The sequence below is a fragment of the Protopterus annectens genome, chromosome 1.part2, assembly GCF_019279795.1.
Source record: "Protopterus annectens isolate FY-2018-M chromosome 1.part2, PAN1.0, whole genome shotgun sequence".
Lineage (NCBI taxonomy): Eukaryota > Metazoa > Chordata > Ceratodontiformes > Protopteridae > Protopterus > Protopterus annectens.
Genome location: NC_056727.1, coordinates 808481589 through 808502863, shown reverse-complemented (window position 1 = coordinate 808502863; position 21275 = coordinate 808481589). Strand labels below are relative to the sequence as shown.

Sequence of the window (21275 nt, the reverse complement as noted above, 5' to 3'; positions counted from 1 at the left end):
CAGGAATGCCTTACAAAGTCTATGTGCCATGAGACTAGGCTCATCAGCGACGTGAAAAGTAGAAATAGCCGCCAACTGGACCTTAATAGTTGCGGCCACTGATCTTTGGTTGAAAAGCATGGAGAGGAACTCCAAGACTGACGTAATTGGAGCCGAGTTTGTCTTGCATGCGCCCAAATGGAAAATCTCTTCCATTTGCTGGAATAGACTTTTCTGGTGGAAGGCTTATGGGAGGAAGACAGAATATGAACCACTTCCGGTGAAAAATGATGAAGCCTGACTAATGATGAAGTGGAGGAGCCAGGCTGTCAACCGGAGGGTCTGAAAAGAGGGATGGAGCTGCCCTGACATATCAGCCAGCAAATCTGGTTGAGGGTCCAGAATCCAGGGGGCGTCCACTAGGTAAGGATGGAGAAAGGGGAACCAAATTTGACGAGGCCAGTGTGGAGCAAATCAGAATCATTTTGCTTCCCAAAGATTGCGCTTTCTGAATAACCTCTGTCAGCAGAGGAACAGGAGGGAAGGCATACAGTAGACCGAAGGGCCAATCGTGAACTAGAGCGTCCCTGGAGGACTCCCCCTGAGGGGGGATAAGGGTGAAGTAGCTAATGCATTTGGTATTGAGGGGGCTGGTAAAAAGGTCACAGCAAGGCTGACCCCACCTGTGGAAAATCTGCTCCGCAACCTGATTGTTCAGGGACCACTCGTGAGGCATCAGAATAGCTCTGCTCAACCTGTCGGCAATCTCATTGGACTTCCCCGGAATGTGCGTTGCTACAAGAAAACGTTGGGAAGCCACTGCTTACTGCCACACTCGCATGGCCTCTCTGCAAAGGGGATATGACTTGGTTCCTTCCCTGTCTGTTTAGATACCATGCCACCGACATGTTGTCGGTGTGGATCACAATTGTCCTGAGAGGAAGAAAGCTGTGAAGTGCTTGCAATGCTAGTAGCACTGCTCTCATTCACAGGACATTGATATGCAGATGCATCTCGTGTTCCTGCCACGTGCCTTGGACTGTCCTGTCTAGATAATGCCCCACCCACCCCGAGGTGTCCGTGGTCACTGTGGCAACCAGAGGGGAAGGAACGAAGGGTTTTCCTGCGTTGAGGTTGCTGGTGTGAAGCCACCAGTGCAGATCCTGCTTGCACCTGTCTGTGATTATTATGAGATGAGAAAGCGGAAGATGTTGCAGAGACCACTGGGCGAAGAGTAGCTACTGAAGGAGCCTCATGTGTAGCCTCGCCAAAGGAACCAGCATAATTGTAGCAGCCATCGTCCCCAACAATTTGAGGATCAATCTTGTCTTCACTCTTCTCAAAGGGAGTAATGTGTACACCTGCTGTTGTAAACTTTGAATCCTTTCTAGTGGTAAAAAACGCCCTCATGGGCACGGTGTCCAACTCGGCGCCTATAAAGGTGACACACTGGGAAGGCAACAAGGCAGACTTTTACCAATTTATAGTGATGCCCAATTGCTGACAGTGTGATCGTGGCATCTCTGGTTTGTAGGAGTAGATGCCTAGTGGTGGCAGAAAGGAGCCAGTCATCCAAGTACGGAAACACTTGGAATCCCTGACGTCTCAAGTGAGCCGTTACCACTGCCATGCATTTGGTGAACACCTGGGGGCTGTGGTGAGACCAAAGGGCGGGAGAATAGATTGCAACGTGACCATTCGGAACTTGGACTTCTTCACATGGGTGTTCAATCTGCTGAGATCCAAAATGGGTCTCAGGTCCCCTGTCCTTTTCGGCACCAAAAAGAATCTGGAAGTCCCTAATCCGAACTGGTCTGAGGGGACATGCTGGATGGCTCCTTTTTCTAGCAGCTTTAAAACCTCTGAAGCTGCGGAATCCCTTTGATTGGGTGGAACATCTGGGATTTTTTTGATCGGACGGGGAGCTGAAGAGAAGGGAATGCGATATCCTCCGGAAACTATTTTTAATACCTATTGGTCCTGAGCGATACTTTGCCAGGCCTCTTGGGTATAGTGAAATGCGACCCCGACTGGCTCCGGAAATGCACAGTTGGGGCTCCCATCAGGAGCCCTGGTAGGTAGAACCACGAAAGGAATTGTGGTCTCCCTGGTTACGCGGGCCTCCTCTGCCCCTAGGGTGTCGTCTACCAGAATGACCACCCCCCTCCCCTGCCTCTGGAGGGGGACTTACCTTGTGCGTCATGAAAAAACCTCTGCGATTTTTGAACCACATCTTCCCACCCCTCTGGGTCTTGGGATAAGGCCTAGAGGGTAGGGAAAAATGGACTCCCACAGCAGACAGTTTTTCCCTCTTGCTCGCACCTAGTAAGAGTGTCCTTCACCTTGGTTCCGAATAAGGAGGAACCATCAAACGGGGCGCTGGTGAACGTAGACTTGAAGGCCTCTGCGAAATTACAGAGGCGCATCCAGGAGTGTCTCTTAAGAGCAACTCCCGAACTTGCTGCCCTACCCGCTTCTTCGGCTGCGTAAGAGATCAGCCTGATGGACGAGTTAGCAATAGAGTTGAGGGTAGACATCTGAGCATCGACCTTCTGAGCCACCGCATCAGAAACGTTACCCTGTAGAGCATCTCCAAGCTCTTTCAGGAGATCTCTCTGGAGCAGTGTAAAATGAGTTAAGTAATTCAGTGACTGCAGAGTAAAGGCCGCTGAAGAAAACATACGCTTCCCATACAGGTCCATGGTCCTAGACTCCTTGTTAGGAGGACGGACGGTAAACGAAGTCTCAGCCAGTTCCTTCTTGGTGGCCGCTGCCACCATCATGGCATCTACAGGAACTCCCTTGGATAGAAACTCTTTGTCAGAGGGGGCGGACAAGAATTTGTTGGGTCTCCTGGGGACTGGTTACACAGAGTCAGGGGTTTCCCACCCCCTTCGACAAACCAGATCCAAAAGCTCGAAGGGTGGAGACACCCAGGAGGCGGAGGTCTGAGCCCCAAAGGCCTTCAGGAACACAGACTCCTCCTTGGAGGGAGCTTTGGAGGGCCAGTCACCCCGCTGCTTCAGCTTCAAAATTTCTAGGATATCAGAGAAAGAGACATCCTCAGAGGAAGACTTGGGGGACCCCTCCGATTCCTCAAGGTCGGTGTGACATGAGGGACTCATCTTGCGAGTCAATGTACTTCCTCTTGCACATTCTTTTTCTGGGTGACTCCTCAGGCAAAAACACTGAGGGGCCCTCAGAAATATGGAGACCACTCATGGGGGTACCCTGGGGCCTTGGGTCTCTGCTGTCGAAAGATAGGGGGCGATCAGAGACCCGCACCGGAGCTAGAGGGAACAGAGTGTCAGTGCCGAACGATGCCGTTGAGGACCTGGCCAGTGCGCTCCGCATGGCCTTGAAAGCTGGTCCCCCGGCTCCGAAGATCGACCAGCCGTGGAAGTCCTTGGAGCAGAAGGGACAAGGTCCGAAGCAGGGGTCAGCCTCCCCCACGCCGAAGCACCAAGAGGGAGGCTAGGATCTGAAAAGTGACCCGAGGCCTCCCCCTTGGGTCCAACCGAGGAACCAGGAGTCCTGGAGCCCGTGGACAGAGCCGACTGGGTCGGAGCTGAAGCCGGAGCCAATAAGCAGGAGATTTGGAGACCGGCTCCAAACTAGCACCTCCGCCACTGGCTCAGAGGGACTTGGTGCCGAAGCAGATCCGGTCAATACACTACCTTCCTGTGGCTCCCAGGACAGTGGAGCAGAGGATGCCACAGTAGATTTCACTACTTTCTCCTGAGGCTCCGTGGATACAGATGGAGCCGGAAACCGCTTTTTTGCCTTAGACGTTTTACTCTTAGAGGGAGAGGACTTGAAGCTAGAAGCCCTTCCCAAATCCTCCTCGAAGGAGGGTTTCAAAAGTCCTTTCAAAATTAGTTTGTTCTTCCTCTCCTGAAGAACACGTGGGCTAAATGCATGGCAAAAAGTACAAGATTCCTGGAGGTGAATAGCCCCAGACAATACACACAAATAGAGTGTCCATCAGTGATAGACATCTTATAGCCACATTTAGTACATTTCTTAAAGCCCGAGGGCTTATGCGCTTTCGTATCCTTAGACATAATGAGAGAAAACACCAACCGTTAATAACAATCAACCATTAATGTATAAAGCGCGGAAACTAAGAAAACCAACAGACTTTTACAAAAGACCTCTAACTTAATCGGTCTCAACAGGAACACAAGGAAAGGACTAGGTCCTCTAATTTAAACAGTCCTAGCCCGAGGGATAGGTACCTACTAACACTAACAAGCAACACAGAAGGGGGCGGACTAGGTCCTCTTAACTGAAACGGGCCTAGCCTGTACGGGAAACAGTTAGCAGGACACCACAAAAGACAATATTACCAGAAAAAAATTACACCAAATATTAGACCAGTACACGCACACAACACACAGCTATGAAAATAGTTTTTTTTTTTTTTTTTTTTTTGAAGCAAGAAAACTGTCAATAAAGACAAAAGTGATACTTAGCCATAGCCAAGAGCAAGACCACTTCTGAGCTATACGAGCGGCAAATGAGATCTGGGTAAAGGGAGCATTGCAGCATGGGATACCTTCTTAGCCCAGCCAATTGAAAGGCTTCGAGCTAGAGTATGGCCGAGTTAGAGCCGAGGTTCGGCTCCGAACCCACGGGTAAGAATGTAGGCGAGACTGGACTACATAACATCTAAAGTTATTCGAAGTATCTCAAAGTGTGTAAAAGTGCTTACACTGTGTGCTTATTACTGTGCAAGTATTCCAAAGAGTTTGTGTGCAATGTGCAACTATTTCGTGAAGTAAAGAAATTTCAAAATGTTTCTTGTGCTGGTTGTGTCTACTCGCAGAGTGCCGCCATTACAGAGTGTTTCTTGCAGTGTAGAGAGTTGCCTAGCAAGGTACTGCCATTTTGGGGAAATTTCAGTGTGCTATGTACAGTTTATTCACAAAGTGCAATTGCTTTGAAATGTTACTGACACTGAGTTTCTCTTGCCCAGTTCATTCGCATCATGCAGTTATTTGAAATGTTTCTTAAAATGCTGATAAATTACTTTTGCAATACAATAATTTCAAGAGTATTACAGTGCCCTAGAGACTTATTTCACAAAGTCCAGTTACACAGAAGCTTGCATCGAGCAGTTATTTGATGTGGTTCTTACACTGAAAAAAGGTGATTTCTTGCAATATAGTAATTTTAAGAGTATTGCAATGCCTGAAAGAGACTTTATTTCGCAAAGTTCAGTTATACAGAGGCTTGCTGTACTATTGGGGAAATTTACAAATACTGGCATAAATTTCTGGCATATTTGTATATGTATATGTTCGCGCTTATTTGCAAAACCCTTCACTGGTATGTGTTAATATGGCAGACGGATTTTGAAAGCCCTCACCTCTTACATTTGATCAGAATATTGTAGAGAATTGAAGAATATTTGAGGAAGAGTACGATATTTTTATATAAGCAGCTTATTTAGATAAAGATGCACGCACCAAGACATCCATTTTGCTTAACCTAGCTGGGTCAGAGGCCATAGAAAGAGCGTTCATTTGTGTATGCACCAGCAGTATATGGAGGAGAAGGTGAAAACCATCATATTCTTGTACATGCTGAATGAAGGGAAGATCCAGAGTGTCTGAAGTGCAAGTTTGGAGAAATGTGTAAACCCCAGACAAATATTGCATTAGAGTGGCATTTGTTTTACACAAGAGATCAGAAACCAGGGGAAACTTTTGCAGCTTATATAACTGACCTGAGAAACAAAGCTAAAACATGTCGGTTTGGCGACTTAAAAGATGAGTTAATAAAGGACAGGCTCGTGTGTTGTATTAATAATGTTGCTGTGAGAAAGATTTTGCTTCGTGACAGTGATTTAACGTTCAGTAAGGCCAGAGATATTTGTCAAATCCATGAAGTGACAGAAAAACACACAAGTATGCTTGCAAGTGACAAAAGCATGGTTTCAGCAAGCTCCAGAGCAAATGTAGATAACATGCAAAACATGGCAAACAGAAGTAGGCCTAAGCACATGACAGGCACCACCCCTGCTGGCTCAGCAGGGAAGCCACGCAATTTTCCAGCAAGTTCTACGGCTAGTTCAGTTAAAGGAAGATTTTCAAGCACGAATCAGCAAAACCCAAGTCTAGCTTTATTGTTAACTTTTGCAATTGTGGTGCAAATCATGAGTCTAAGAGAGAGAAATGCTTAGCATTTGGTCAGCAATGTCACAAGTATAAAAAAAGGAACAGTTTCCAAAAGTTCTGCAAATCAAGTAAACCTCACACAGTTGTAAAGAAAGGTCACACAAAAAAGCAAGCTGATCAAGTAGAGCCATAGCAGTAAACTTTCTATGTGGATAGTGTATCAGTAGTTGGTGAAAGAGGTGATGCAGTGAATCTATTGGCAAAGAAAGTACAGTTTTGTACCTACCATAAATGTAGATGTTCGAGTGCTAATACAGCTGCAGTCATAACAGATGGGTTCTCCAGCCGTCAGGCGGGTCCTCGGTCGGCCGAATTCCAAAGTCTAGGTCCGGCGTCGGTTGTGGTCGCTTTCTTTCCTGACGTCAGTGCGACAGGGGTATATAAGACACAGCCGACGCCATTTTCTTCAGTCTTTCTTGCCCCAGATGTCAGGTGCCCCCAGAAGGAAGGCAATATATATATAAAAAAAAAAAATATATATATATATATATATATATATATATATATATATATATAACATATGTAATCATGCATTACAATATAATCAAAAATCAGTAGTTGCAAGCAAATACACCATAGAAGGATAACCCAATCAAGTTGTAAGATGAGGAGTTAGCCACTAGGTCTGTACCCAGAGGGGAAGGAGGGAGGGAAACCTGGACTGCAGCTGTATTAGCACTCGAACATCTACATTTATGGTAGGTACAAAACTGTACTATGTTCATCGTGCATACAGCTGCGGTTATAACAGATGGGTAGAATACCAAAGCTACGCACAGGGTGGTAGGCACTAGGTGGAAATGGGAGGAGCCAGAATGCCCTGCAACACAGCAGTAGCAAAGCCTGCTCTAGTTTTGGAGTATAAAGGTAGGTGGTAGTGTTTAATGAAGGTATGCACAGAACTCCAAGTGGCTGCCTCCAAAATATCTTTGGTAAGGACTCCTCTGAGGAAGGCTGCATAGGTAGCTGTGGCCCTTGTGGAGTGGGATCTGATGCCTGTAGGTACAGATTTACCATGAAAGGAGTAACAAAACCATATGCAGTGGCCTATCCATTTCGAAATTGTCTGCTTGTAAATTGGCTTCCCTTGAGCTCCTACAGCATAGGACACAAAGAGTTGTTCTGATTTCCTGAAAGGCTTTGTTCTGTCCAAATAGTAACGTAGCTGTCTATGGATGTCTAAGGAATGTAGCAGCCTTTCCCCTTTGTTGTTTTGAGGATTGGGGTAAAAGGTAGGTAAGTGTATGGCCTGATTTAAAGCTACCCTGGATACTACCTTAGGCATAAATGACGGGTTGGTTCGTAGGGAAACCTTGTCCTGATGGAACATGAGAAAGGGCTGCACCGTCATGAGGGCCTGTAGTTCCGAAACCCTACGAGCTGAAGTGATTGCCAGAAGGAAGGCTGTTTTCCAGGACAAATATTGCAAATCTGTTGAGGCAGCTGGTCTGTTGTGGTGTTAAGGAATTTTCCATGCAGCGAGATTGAGTGTTTTCAGCTGACTGTGAAGAGTTTTGTAGCTGTGTTGAGTCAGCAGAAGAGGCATTAGAGGTAGGGACCAAGGAGGAGTATGTGTTAGGCTCCTCAGGAGTGGGTACCAGTGTTGCCTTGGCCAATATGGAGCAATAGTATCATCTTTGGTCTGTCTGCTCTTGCTTTCAAGAGCACCTTGGGCAGAAGAGGCAGAGGTGGGAAAGCGTAGACTGTCCATGCTGTCCAACTGGATGAAAGGGCGTTCACTCTCCAGGCCTTTGGATGAAAGGTCCTTGAACAAAACTTTTGCAATTGATGATTCCTGTGGGAGGGAAAGAGATCTATGTCTGGCCTTCCCCACGCTTGGATTATCTCTGTAAACACCTGAGGATGCAACTTTCATTCGTGTGGATCTGTCATATATCTGCTTAGATTGTCTGCCAGCGTGTTTTCCAATCCTGGCAAGTACTGTGCTTGAAGTTCGATTTGCCATTCCAGAGCCAAGTTCCAAAGTGTCATGGCTAGTCTGCACAAGGGGTATGAATGTGTTCCTCCTTGTTTGTTTATGTACCACATTACTGTGGTGTTGTCTGTTCTTATTAGTAATTGTCCTGGATGCAGGAGGTCCTTGAAAGCTGTAATTGCATTTATCACTGCTAGCATTTCTTTTTGATTGATGTGAAGGTGCTTTTCCTTTTGGGACCATTTGCCCTGAATGCACCTGTCTGTCATGTGCGCCCCCCAGGCGTAATCTGAGGCGTCTGTTGTGATGACTTTATTTGCTTGAGGCTTGCAGAATGGGAGACCTGCGTTTGCTTGACATGCTTGGGCCCACCATCGAAATTCCTTTTGCAAACATGGAATAATTGGTATTATTGTTTCCAAACTGTGACTGTGTTGAGACCATAGGTTTTTTAGGTACCACTGAAGTTTCCTCATATGCAACTTTGCATATGGGATTAAAAGAATGCAAGATGCCATGAAGCCCAGAGCCTGCAGGATTTTCCTTGCAGTAAGCCTGGCACATTTTGCTAGTATTTTGAAGTACTGAGTTAGTTGTCCCTGTTTTTCTGGCGTAAGATAGGCCATCTGGGTGTTTGTGTCCAAGTTGGCACCCAGGAAAGTTATTTTCTGAGATGGTGTTAGCCTGGATTTCTCTCTGTTGATTGTGTATCCCAGAGAATGCAGTAACCGTGTTACATAAGCCAGATGTTCCAGAAGTATGTGCTTGCTGTCCGCTTGGATCAGGCAGTCGTCCAAATAAGGGTAAATTTGTATCCCTTGAAGTCTGCAGTAGGCAATCACTGATGCCAGGCATTTTGTGAATACTCTGGGCTTAGTAGATAAGCCAAAGGGCAATGCAGAGAATTGATAGTGGATTGAACCTGCAAGAAATCTGAGGTATCTTCTGCAGCTTTGTCTGATTGGGACATGCAGGTATGCCTCCTTGAGGTCCAATGTTACCAGCCAAAACTCCTTGCCCAGCATGGGAAGAAGCTGCTGTAATGTGAGCATCTTGAATTTTGGTGCAGTAAAAATGTGTTTAGGATGGATAAGTCCAAAATGGGTCTCCAGTCTGTTCCTTTCCTTGGTACCAGAAATAGTCTGGAATAAAAACCTTGACCTTGTTCGTGAGTAGGTACCTCTTGAATAGCTCTCATGTCTATGAGCTTTGAAATTTGTAGTTGTGCCTCTGCCCTTTGATTGTGTGGCAGGTTTGGCATGCCTCTCATTTTTGGAAGAGTGTGGAAATGAAATCTGTAACCTCTGTTTATAACGTCCAGGATCCATTTGTCTGTTGTGACAATATGCCAATTTCTTGTAAATAATGCCAGCTTCCCTCCCTAGGGTGCTGCCAGTTGAGACTTGCTTGGCAAGGTAATGAGGGAGTCATTGGGTTTGTTTCCTGTATTGTTGTGCACTGTCTTCGCCACCTCTTGGTGCTGGAGTTTGCCATTGCCTGCCTCTATATGATCCTTGTGATTGCCCTCTGCCCCTTGTGCGTCTGTATCTACCTCTTTGGGACTTGTCAGAGGCTGGAAAGGACCAGTTTTTTGAAGGCCAATTTCTGCTAAAACGTGGTGGTTGGACCTGTAGAAAAGCTTTGACAGTTTGCATAGATTTGGCTTTTTCTTCCATTTTCCGTAGTATCTCCTCAGCATTAGTACCAAACAGCACATCCTTTTGTAAAGGAGCATCTAGAAGTTTAGCTTTCACATGATCAGGCAAGCTTTGTTCCCTAAGCCAGGCATATCTACGAATGACTGATCCTGTAGCAGCAGCTCTACTTGAGGCCTCTAGGGCATCATAGCCACATTGTAAGGTGCGTTTACCCACTTGTTCTGCACTATGCATCATATCCTGCAACTCCTTCAAATCTGGTTGTTCAGGTTGAGACATTTTATTCCTTAATTGTGATAACAGGAACTGTTGATATTTAAGCATATGAAACTGACAATTTAAGGCCCTCATGGCTAGGGTGGCCGAGGTATATACCTTTTTTCCCCACCTTTCTAAGGATCTTGACTCTCTTTCGGCAGGTAGTGGATTCTTAGCAGTAGAGGCCTTCAATCCCTTGGGGCCTTGAGAAATGGTTTCAGGGTCAGCATTATGGCTTTTGTAGAGAAATTGGTGAGAGTTAAGAACTCTGTAGTACCCATCAGGTTTGACTGGGGCAGGAGGCAGGGAATCCGGGTTATGGCAAGCCTCCGAATAAACATAATCAAGTATGTCCAAGACAGGAGGTATCGCCAGAGGTCTGTGTTGAGGTAACAAAAGAAATTCCCTAAGTCTTTTCTTGGAATCTGAAAAGTCTTGGCCTTCCCAATGGAAGTGTTCCCTCAAAGTCTGCAAGGTTTCCCCAAAGGAAAAATCCTCAGGAGGAGATACAGAAGGAATGGACTGCTCTGCATCCGAATCTTCAAAAGGGGAGTAAGAGTGTTCCTCTACATCAGAATGTTCTGATAAAATGAAGCCCTGATCAGAAGAGGGAGAATCTTCCTCCACTCTGGGTCTCTTGTCTGGAGGGGGCTGGGAACCCCTGGTAAGAGTAATTAAATCCTCAGCCATTTTAAGCATCTGCTTTTTAGGCATGGGGCCTGGAGATGGGCCCTGTGCAACAGGCCTCTTGGGATGCCTGGCTGATTTGGATTTAGTAAAGGCCTTAATAGAAAAGGAAGATGAGGGTCTAAAGACACCATGGGTGGAAGTGGACCTGTCCACATTAGGAGGCTCAACACTCACAATGGCTTTGGTGGATGTAGTCTGGAAAAGGGCCGAGGTACCTGTGGTCTCGGTTACAAAAGACACCGCCAAAGGAGTGTCGTCAGTAGTCAGGGACTGCATAGGCGTCTCGCTGAGAACCGGACCACGTGTAGCCGGTTTTTGGTGTGGTGTCAGTGGGGACCGCGGGCCTCGCGTGTCGATCCTTGTCCTTGCGTTTTTTGGACAAAACGGTAGTCGGAGTCTCCGACGACATTTTATAATCAAAGGCTTTACCAAAAAAGTGTTGGGCGAACTCCGCCCGACGCTTAACAGTGCGTTTATTGAAAGTAGCGCAAAAGCGACAGCCCGAGACATCGTGGTCTGGGCCTAAACAAGGTATGCAGAGGGAATGGAAATCCTTATGCGGTATTTGCTTCCCACAAGAAATACAATTATTAACTTTTTCTGACATCGGTCTGAGGCAAGAAAAGTTTCCCCAACGGGGTACTTAGCTTTAATGAAGACTTCGGTTTCCAATTTTTCGTAATTCAGGAGCTGGTCGACCAGCACTTGCAAACTGCTTCTGCTTCGGGCACCGTGCGGCAAAAAAGACTGAAGAACATGGCGTCGGCTGTGTCTTATATACTCCGGCCTCATTGACATCAGGAGAGAAAGCGACAACAACCGACGCCGGACCTAGACTTTGGAATTCAGCCGACAGAGGACCCGCCTGACGGCAGAGAACCCATCTGTGATTACTGCAGCTGTATGCACGATGAACATCCCATCTGTTATGACTGCAGCTGTATGCACGATGAACATCGAAGTGTTTTGTACTGTCCAGATCAATGGTAAATCCACAGAGCTTAAAGTAGACACTGGTTCAAAGTGTAATGTTATATCAGCAGATGCATTTTAAAGTGAGAACTAATGAACAACTCAATGTGGCCAGTAATGCAAAACTTGTTACTTATGGAGGTGACAAAATCCACACCGAAGGCTCAGTGATGCTTTCATGTTATTTGGCCAAGAACGGTTACAACTTGTTATTCTATACAGCCCAAAGACCAGTACAGTCTTTACTGGGTCTCATAGATAATTTGAGAATGAATCTTTCTTTTACCAAAGAAGGTCACATAAGTGCATCTCCTAGTTCTAATTTTTATGTCGCCATTTTCTCAGAGTGTGTGGATGTTTTCGATGACAAGTTGGGCAAACTTCCAGTTGTGTATTCCATGAAGTTGGACTCAGAGGTCACTCCAGTAGTCAGACTGGCAAGAAAAGTTCCGACAGCTACGCAGGATAACGTTAAGGTTCAGCTGGATAAAATGGTGCAGCAAGGTGTAATCTTGTCCAGTTACAGAACCATCTGAAGGAGTTGTCTATGGTAGCAGCTCACAAAAAAGGCTCAGACGAAATCAGAATATGTACTGACCCAAGAAATTTAAACAAAGCATTGAAGAGACCATATCATCCAATGCGCACAGTCAGAGAAGTCGCAGCTCTAATACTGAATGCCACTTTTTTCTGTCTTGGATGCAAAAAGTTCATTTTGGCAAGTGATGCTTGATCACAAATCCTCATTACTAACCACTTTTGGTACTCAGTGTGGCAGATGCCATTTGGAATAAATTCTGCAAGTGAAGTCTTCCAGCTTGCAATGGAGCAAATTATTTCAGGTTATCCTTGGGCCATAATAGTAGATGATTTACTGGATGGAAGCAATGGTGAAGCAGAGCAAGACAGAAACCTAAATAAAGTTCTAGACAGAGCATGTCAAGTAAACTTGAAGCTCAATCCTCTGAAGTGCAAATTCAGACTTTCAGAAGTTACATATCTAGGGCATTTATTTACTAACACTGGCTTGAGACCACACCCGACCAAGTAAGCAGCTATTCTTGAGATGTCAGTACCTGACAATGTTCAGGCTCTACAGCATTTCCTAGGCATGGTCAACTATTTAGGCAGGTTTATACCAGACTTCAGTAAGTTGACAGCACCTTTAAGAGAGCTAACATGCAAAAAAGTTGTGTGGTAATGGTTAGAACAGAACCAGAAGGTGTTTGAAGACCTTAAGCAGAAAATTGCCACCCCACCTCCATTAAGATACTATGATGTGAACAAACCAGTCACACTTTCCCGTGATGCTTCAAAGTTTGGTCTTGGCACAGTTATACTTCAACAGGGCAGACCAGTAGCCTATGCACCTAGAACATTTACCCAAACTGAGATGCAGTATGCTCAAGTTGAGAAATAACTTTTGGCAATAGTATATGTATGTTCCAAGTTTCATGATTATATTTATGGTCAAGCTATTCAGACTGAAACTGACCACCAACCTCTACTTACTATTCTAAAGAAGCCTATGCATTCAGCTCCAGCAAGATTACAAAGACTGATGCTCAAATTGCAAAAGTAAAACTTCAAAATGATCTATATGCATCCACTAAGAGAAGACAGAGGATTAGTATTTTGGCCTTCAATACTGAAAGACATTGATAAAGTACTTTCTTCTTGTTGAGTATGCAATAGTACTAGACCGCATTTGCAAACAGAACCACTTCAGCTAAGTCCAGTTCCTGAACTACCTTGGTCAACAGTGGCCAGTGATATCTTCGAGTGGAACAATCAACTCTACTTAGTATTGGAACACTATTATTTGAATTGATTTGGGATTGATTTACTACCCACCCTAACATCCACTGTTGCTATTACCAAGTTGAAACGTCATTTCTCAGTCCATGGTAGTCTACACAAAGTTATTTCTGATAATGGTACTCAAGTTACTAGTCAGTTGTTTCAGAAATTTGCAAGAGAATGGGACTTCGTTCACATTACCAGTAGTCCAGAATATGCAGTGCAGAGTGCTAAGCAATGTCTTTTTGAATTTGCTTAACCTCAAGAAACATAACCCCATGACAATATTCCTGGCTCACCTGCTCAAAAACTTCTTTCCAGGCAAACCAGAACTACCCTATCTATTAGCTCCAGTTTACTGAGATCTAAATCCAAGAACAATAAAACCATCAAGTCTCAATTATTCAAGAAGCGTTCCATCAAGAAGTCCTGTTATGATAAATCAAGCAGAATTCTTTGTCCGTTGAGGGAAGGAGAAACAGTGAGAATAGAAATGGCAAAAGGTTTTGACCGGATTGGTCAAGTAACAGGTAAATGTGCTGAGCCGAGATCCTACCTTGGAGAATCTGAGGGTGTGAAGTACAGGAGAAATTGCAGACATTTTCCTGTACCAGAATCATCATTGCAGCATTGTTCCTATGATACAGACTCTAGATTTCAGAGAAAAACAAAGATTGTTCCCATCTCAGAGTGCGCTCCAACCTCTGATTGCATTCCTGAAGATGTTCCAAATACTTGCAAGATTGAACATTTTGTAGAGACAGATCCAGTCGCTAAACCCAATTCCCAGTTTTATGTCACACATGATATGGACAAATATCCAGACCCAGTGTGAAATACGCAGAAACATGGACTTAACTGTGTATATATACGTACCTAGTCTTGTATTAAATGTAAGACCAAGAACTACCTGCGATATCTGCATGCGAAATAGATTCATAACATTGCATGTTCTATTTCTCAAACAGGGAGGATAGGATGTAGGTCAGAGTTTTTGTGCTGTGTCTTTAAGAAGCATATCAAGACTGAGCGTGCACATATAAATACCAGGCACGTGCTATTCCTAGTGCCATTTTGAGAGTGCAGCCAGACAGTGAGCATGTATGATCGCAGTAGTTTGTATACAAGTTGTTTAAGTCAGTAAACTTCTATCGGGATGCGTTTGTATAAAATAAAGCTGCATGAACAGAACCCACAAAGACAATTCTATTGTGTCCGAAGTAGGAGAGCGACACTAGCGATAAGGATTTATGCCCTCTCAATCTGATAAAGTTAGTTTACTTACAGACTTTTTAACAAAAAAGCATTACCTCTGAAGTGGGAGCTTTCAAGAGCACCTCTCCATAACTGTCAAAGGATTTTACTTCTTAACATTAATTTTTGCTTTACCTTCATCTCTCTCTCTCTCTCTCTCTCTCTTATATTAGCTTTTCAAAACACATTACAATATCTTCCTTTAAAGTTCAACATTTTTTTTATTTTTTTACCAAATTCTACTAAATTATACAACGCTCTATGGTAATACTGACATTATGTTTTATTAGTGTGTTTTTTTTTTTTTTTTGTTTTGTTTTGGTGAGAAGTCTACCAATAATTTTCAAAACAATCCAATACACTTGTTGAATATGGTTAAGCGGTCACTAAGACACAAACTTCAAAAAGCCATTGATAAAACAGTTTAGGTAGTTTGGCACATGCCTTCAGATACACTGACAGCAAAACTTAGCCACAAAGGAACAGCAAAACCTAGCCACAAAGGAACACCCATTAAGATACTATCAGTGCAAATATCCACCCTCATAACCTATTTAAGTCTGCAAATTACAGCAGAAACCACAAAAAAGACCCCAGAAGGGCACAGTTGTGTGGCAACAAAGCTTTAAAAATATCAGCAAATAAATTAAAGGCCTTTTACTTTCAAGGTACAAAATTCTTACACGTGATGGCCTCACCTTTTTCTCAATGCCGCTGAAAAACTGGAACATTGTGATATTGGCTGGTGGTTTGGACATACCCAGTGCAACGCAAATTCCTTTCAGTTCCTGGAAAACTTCACCGCCAGGTCCTCCTCCTCCTCCACCCCCTTCTTGCTGTTTCTTTGGTGGATTGTGTACAGTCATCATTCTTGAAGCCTCTAATTCAGATATCAGGTACACTGTAAAGTAAAATAAAACAATGAGCAAAATTGCTTCAATTGAATCTCTAATACATTACCAAGTGCATTACTTCTATGTTGCGACTTTTATATACAAAGGAGGAAGACAATTCAATGAAACTTCGAATGTCATACAGTACTTAAAATATATTGAACCACCAAAGCTTTTAATTCTAACAAATGTATCAATTTTCTTGCTATTTTAATAATATTTAGAGAGTATCCCAACAACTAGAAAAAAAATGTTTTTTTGCTGCTTAAATTTTACACAGCTGGTGGGGCTGGAACCACTGATTTATACTGTTGATCTTGACAGAACACAACTGTCTGACAACACAGCCATTTGAAAAGAAAATTTTCCAAATAAGCATTTAGTCTTTCACAATCCATAAATACATGCATCCATTCACCTCCTTACTATACCTCCAACAAATCAATGCTGCCGTCTTACTAAAACTGGGAAATTTTACAGGGAGTAATACATACTCTGAATATATTTCCACATGACAACCTTCCAATACAGCTTATATGAAGTTTGGCTAACTACAATACATTTCTGTTCTTATCAATTGAACCATTTAATCCACTATGTAAAAAGTTCCAATAATTTACATCAAAATTGTTTAGAATTAATCTATATGAACTCGATAAGCATCCTTTGTAAGTTAATGTACCTTTGTTAAAAAAAATATATATTTTTATATACAGCATTCTTCTCATCTTCATAAAATTTATGTACCGATCTAATTTTTCTCCAACAGATAGTATTAGCCGACTAACAGATGCATTCAATTTATATAAACTCATTAATAGGAAGTCACTGCTTTTTCAAAGCAGTAATACCGCAGTACTGGTCTATCTTTCTTTAACAAGCTCAATTTAATGACATTCTGAGATTCCACAACTGGAAAACAAACATTTCAATTTAATTAATGGGATTTTAGATATATATTTCTTAAATGTTTTCAGAATCAATATCATACGAAGAGACCACAGTCAGAAATTAAATTCCTTCTAAAATGTTTATATAGCCAAATGAAAGAATATTTCACATTTATCAGAATTAATATATTTATATGAACCCAAAATAATCTGCTCATGAATAATTTTTCACTGGCTAGTATAAGCTGGCTCTAACCAAAGTATGACTATGTCAAAGACTGCTACAATGGAATAAGATGTTACATCAGGAAAACCAATACTGCCATATTCCCAAAGCCTAATATGACTTCTATATAAAATCTTTGTTTTTTTAGAATGTCATAAAAATATTAATATTTTTCCCACTTTAATACTTTTTTTCTGAAAGCAATGTACAGAAACATTCCAATGTTTACCGAAGAATAAAATATTTTAATTCTTATGAAGTTACTAGTAATAAATTTACTAATATCTCACTGAATTTTAATTCCTAAATATTTGAATTCCTGTCCTTCCCAGTTGTATTTGCATTCATCTTTTGACTTACTATCCAATTGTTGATTTATTAATATACTTTCAGTTTTACTATTAAAATTCCAGAAATGATGTTTCTTGAAAATTTTCATTGTTTTTCGTTAATTTCTTTGAGTTGTTCAAATCTTCTACAGTTAATTGGATATGATCAGCAACGAGTTGTATTTTAGATTGAAAGTTCTTACTTATAAAAAAGCCTTCAAATTAATTTTATTAGTTCTTTTACTAAGAGTAAGAGAGGCAAAGGACATCCTTGTTTTGTACCTTAGTTTAGGGTAAATCATTGAGCTATGCAAGTACCAATCTTAACATATACTAGACAATCCACATATAAATTAACTTTCCAACAATTTTGGAAATATATATATTTCTGAAGTTTTAAACAAATCAAACTGACAGAATCAAAAGTCCTTTTGATATCTAGACTAATCAAGGTCAGTTTTTAAACTGCCTGCTAAATCTAAACTAGTCATTACCCTTTTAATATTAACATACAAACATCTATATCATAAAGTTCAAATTAATAGTATTAGCTTGTTGGTTTCTAACGTCAGATACAGAAGAAATGCTTCATATTTTCAAAAAATATCATGACGATCTAAATGGGAATATCAACTTGGATGGCTGCAAGATGGAGAATTATTTAAAGAAAAATATTACCAGTAAGCTAAACAAACAATTATTAATAAACCAATATCCTTGATAGAAATTAAAAATGTACTAAAGAAATGTGAAAATGGTAAAGTCCCAGGATTAGGTGGCTTAAATGTATAACTATATAATCTTCTTCCATTGAATATAACAGAATTACTTACTGATTCTTATGTGATAATCATCCCTCCTTCATATAAATTCTTAAACAAGGAAAGGGGAAAAATACTTTTATTATACAGACCTCTCTCGCCTCTAAATGTAGATAAAATACTAGTATTTTTTCTATGAGATTAAGTAATACTGTAAATAATTTTGAATAATAAGGATCTAACTGGGTTTACTGTTAAAATGATGTTGTAGACCAACAGCAAGGGCTTCAAAGATGTTTCAGATTTCTTCTCAGCATTTGTATGTTTTCATCAGTTAATTTTACAAAATAACAGAAAAATAAGTAGAATAAATACAAAGTATGTTTCATAGTGTTTTGAATGCAGGAAAAAATACAAGGGATAACAGCTGCATTCCAATACAAGAATATTCTGACAAGTCAAAAAGTAATCCAGATATTGCATACAACTCAACCTGCCACAGAATTCCATGATGCCACAGACATGAAAATGTGCAACACATACAACTAGAAATAAAAAAATGTTGGCTTTGGCACATCCTTATTCCCTCTTGCATCGTTATGTTCACTCTTGCTAAAAAAAAAAGGGGGGGGTACATACAGCACATGGGGAATGTGTCTGAATTTTTGTAGGTTGGTCAGATATATGTTACCCAATGACTACTGCAACAGTACTCTAATGAGCAGCATAATTACCTTAATAATGTGAGTTCAGTCAGTAAACCAATTTTCTACCCAGGGGTCAGCTATAGGACTGGGGGGGGGGGGTCCATGATATATGCTTGGTATCAAACTGAATTTATTTTCTTTTTATTTATTTATTTAAACATTTGTTGACTGGGAAAGTCTGACTAGACAGAGCCTAATTTCAGCAGAGGCCTGGGGATAAACGCTCCAGATGCAAGTCTTTGGAATATGGGAGGAAACCTGAGTACCCGGAGGAAACGCATGTGAATTCAGGCAGGACATGTAGACTCCACACAGAAGGCACCCCAGATGAGAATTGAACCAGATAATCTCTTTCTTTGAGGCAACAATGTTAACGGTTGCATTACAGCACAGCCCAAATATTTTGGAAAGTCAAGGTAAGCAGCATCAACATGATCGTGCATCCAAGACTTTTGTGATACTTTCAAGGAAACCTTCCGCATCGAGTACATGACATCCCTTTCTACACTAATTAGAATCAACGATTTGGAGGTCACTACATCACTGTTACGTAGTTCAGTAGTACTATGTTCCACAGAGTTACATCTCTACTAATACTAACAGGACTTCAAACTATGGTGATCACCTGTGGGGTCACCTTTGTAGAAAGATACAACTGTGCAGGTTCCCAAATTTCACATACTTAGTCTGCACACAGCCTATGGTTAAAGAGATGTGAAGAGATGGGCTATATGGCACTTAAAACTTGCAAGTGGACACTGTCAGGATCCATGTTCTAGAGAGTGCTAATGTGATTTGATCCAGGGTGATTACATGTAGGATAGTGAGAGGAAAACTAAGGTGGGACAGCAATGGAATATATAGAAGGAAAACTGCAGCTAAATGCATCAGTCGGGATACCACCTAATGTTTGCTGGTCAGACTGGAAAATATTACTACACAGTACAGTTGGTGCAGAGAGTTAAGGTTGTGAGCTGTAGTTCCTGTTGTACATGGTTTGATTTCTTCAGAAAGTCACTTCTTTACCAGACAGTGTTTGGGGGGGGGGGGGATTTGGGCTAGCCTCAACAGTCCCCCTCAACTGCAAGACTAGCAACAACTTATGAACCTGTACATGTGTGTATTTATTTCACATAATACATACATACATGGGTGCAAGTAGTCAACTGAAGTTTAAAATTACCTCAGCTGTCTCATGTGGTATAGGGTTTATTCTTAAACTTTTATTTGCTTATTGTGACCTAAAACAAGTAATTTCACTATACAGTGCATTGGGTTAACTGAAAAATTGGGCTAGGCTCCTCAATGGTCTCCTGGATTGCACACACTGCAATTACCCAAGAATCTTAGAGCAGTACTGGGAACTCTGTTTTCTAATGTAGCTCAACAAAGGCCTTGTAGATATCCTCAGAAAGTACAGTTGTGTACACTTACCATAAATGTAGATGTACGAGTGCATTCACTGTTGCAGTCATCACACTTTGATTACTCCGTCACGGGTAGCCTCAGTCAGCCTGAATAACAGAGGCTCAGTATTTCCGCATCAGTTGCTGTCTCTTCAGTACGGACGTCAGGTCGTCAGTGGTATAAAAACAGGCAGCCGATGCCATTAGATCAGGTTTTTTTGCCCAAAATGTCAAGAGCCCCCAAAGAGGGAGCTAAGTTATGGTGGAAAAACACCACCAGTAAAAAGTAAATACCAATAGCACTGTAAGGAGTGAGGTACAGAGAGAGGCAAGGGGGCTGGAGGGTGGGAAACCAGGACTGCAACAGTGAATACACTTGAACATCTACATTTATGGTAAGTGTACACAAAGTACAGTTTTGTACCTACCATAAATGTAGATGTCCGAACTGGATAGCATCTGCAGTCATAACAAATGGGTTGTCCTGTCGTCAGGCAGCCCTTCGGTCGGCCGGATTCCAAAGTCTGGGTCCGCTCGCTGATGTCGCACTTCACCCGACGTCATCTCTGCTGGTCTTCGGGTATAAAGGCATCAGCCGACGCCATTTTCCTCAGTGTTTCTTGCCCCAGATGCCAGTTGCCCTCTTGGAAAGCTAAATTTTGGATAAATGCCAATGTTTCCAAAAAAAGTAGAAGGCAAACACAAAAAATAAGCATGTATGTACATATATACAAACAAATACACCATAAGAGACCCCCCCCCCCCAGCTAGCTATTAGGAGGGTAAATACCCTAGGAGTACCACAGAGGGGAAGGAGGGTGGGTAATCCTGACTGCAGATGCTATCCAGTTCGGACATCTACATTTATGGTAGGTAAAAACTGTACTATGTCCTTCATGGATGCATCTGCAGTCATAACAAATGGGTAGAATACCATAGCCAAACTAGGGGTGGAGGAAGAAAAATTATGGTGTAGTTAGGATCCCTTGCAGTACAGCAGTGGCAAACCCTGCTCGGGATCTAGAGTATAGAGGTAAATTATAATGCTTGGCAAATGTATGCACGGAGGTCCAAGTAGCCGCCTCAATAATGTCCTTGGTTGCCACTCCTCATAAGAAAGCTGTGGTAGTGGCTGTAGCCCTTGTAGAATGAGGTCTTATGTTCTGTGGAATTGGTTTTCCATGGTAGGAGTAACAGAATCTTATGCAATTTCCTATCCATTTGGAGATTGTCTGTTTGGAAATTGCTTTTCCTTCCCTTCCTGTTGCATAGGCTACTAAAAGCTGGTCAGTTTTTCTGTTACCCTTGGTTCTGTCCAGGTAGTAGCGTAACTG

At 42.3% G+C, this 21275-nt stretch overlaps 1 protein-coding gene across 1 annotated transcript in view; it reads right to left on the bottom strand.

Moving 5' to 3' along the window:
* The window catches only part of LOC122791266 (protein FAM98A-like), a gene marked incomplete at its 5' end in the record, with an annotated part of 841249 nt that overhangs the window by 562823 nt on the left and 257151 nt on the right, over positions 1-21275 (bottom strand). Inside the window, 1 exon segment of the mRNA XM_044058940.1 lies at positions 15428-15630. Within this exon segment, the coding sequence (XP_043914875.1) occupies positions 15428-15630 (203 nt within the window).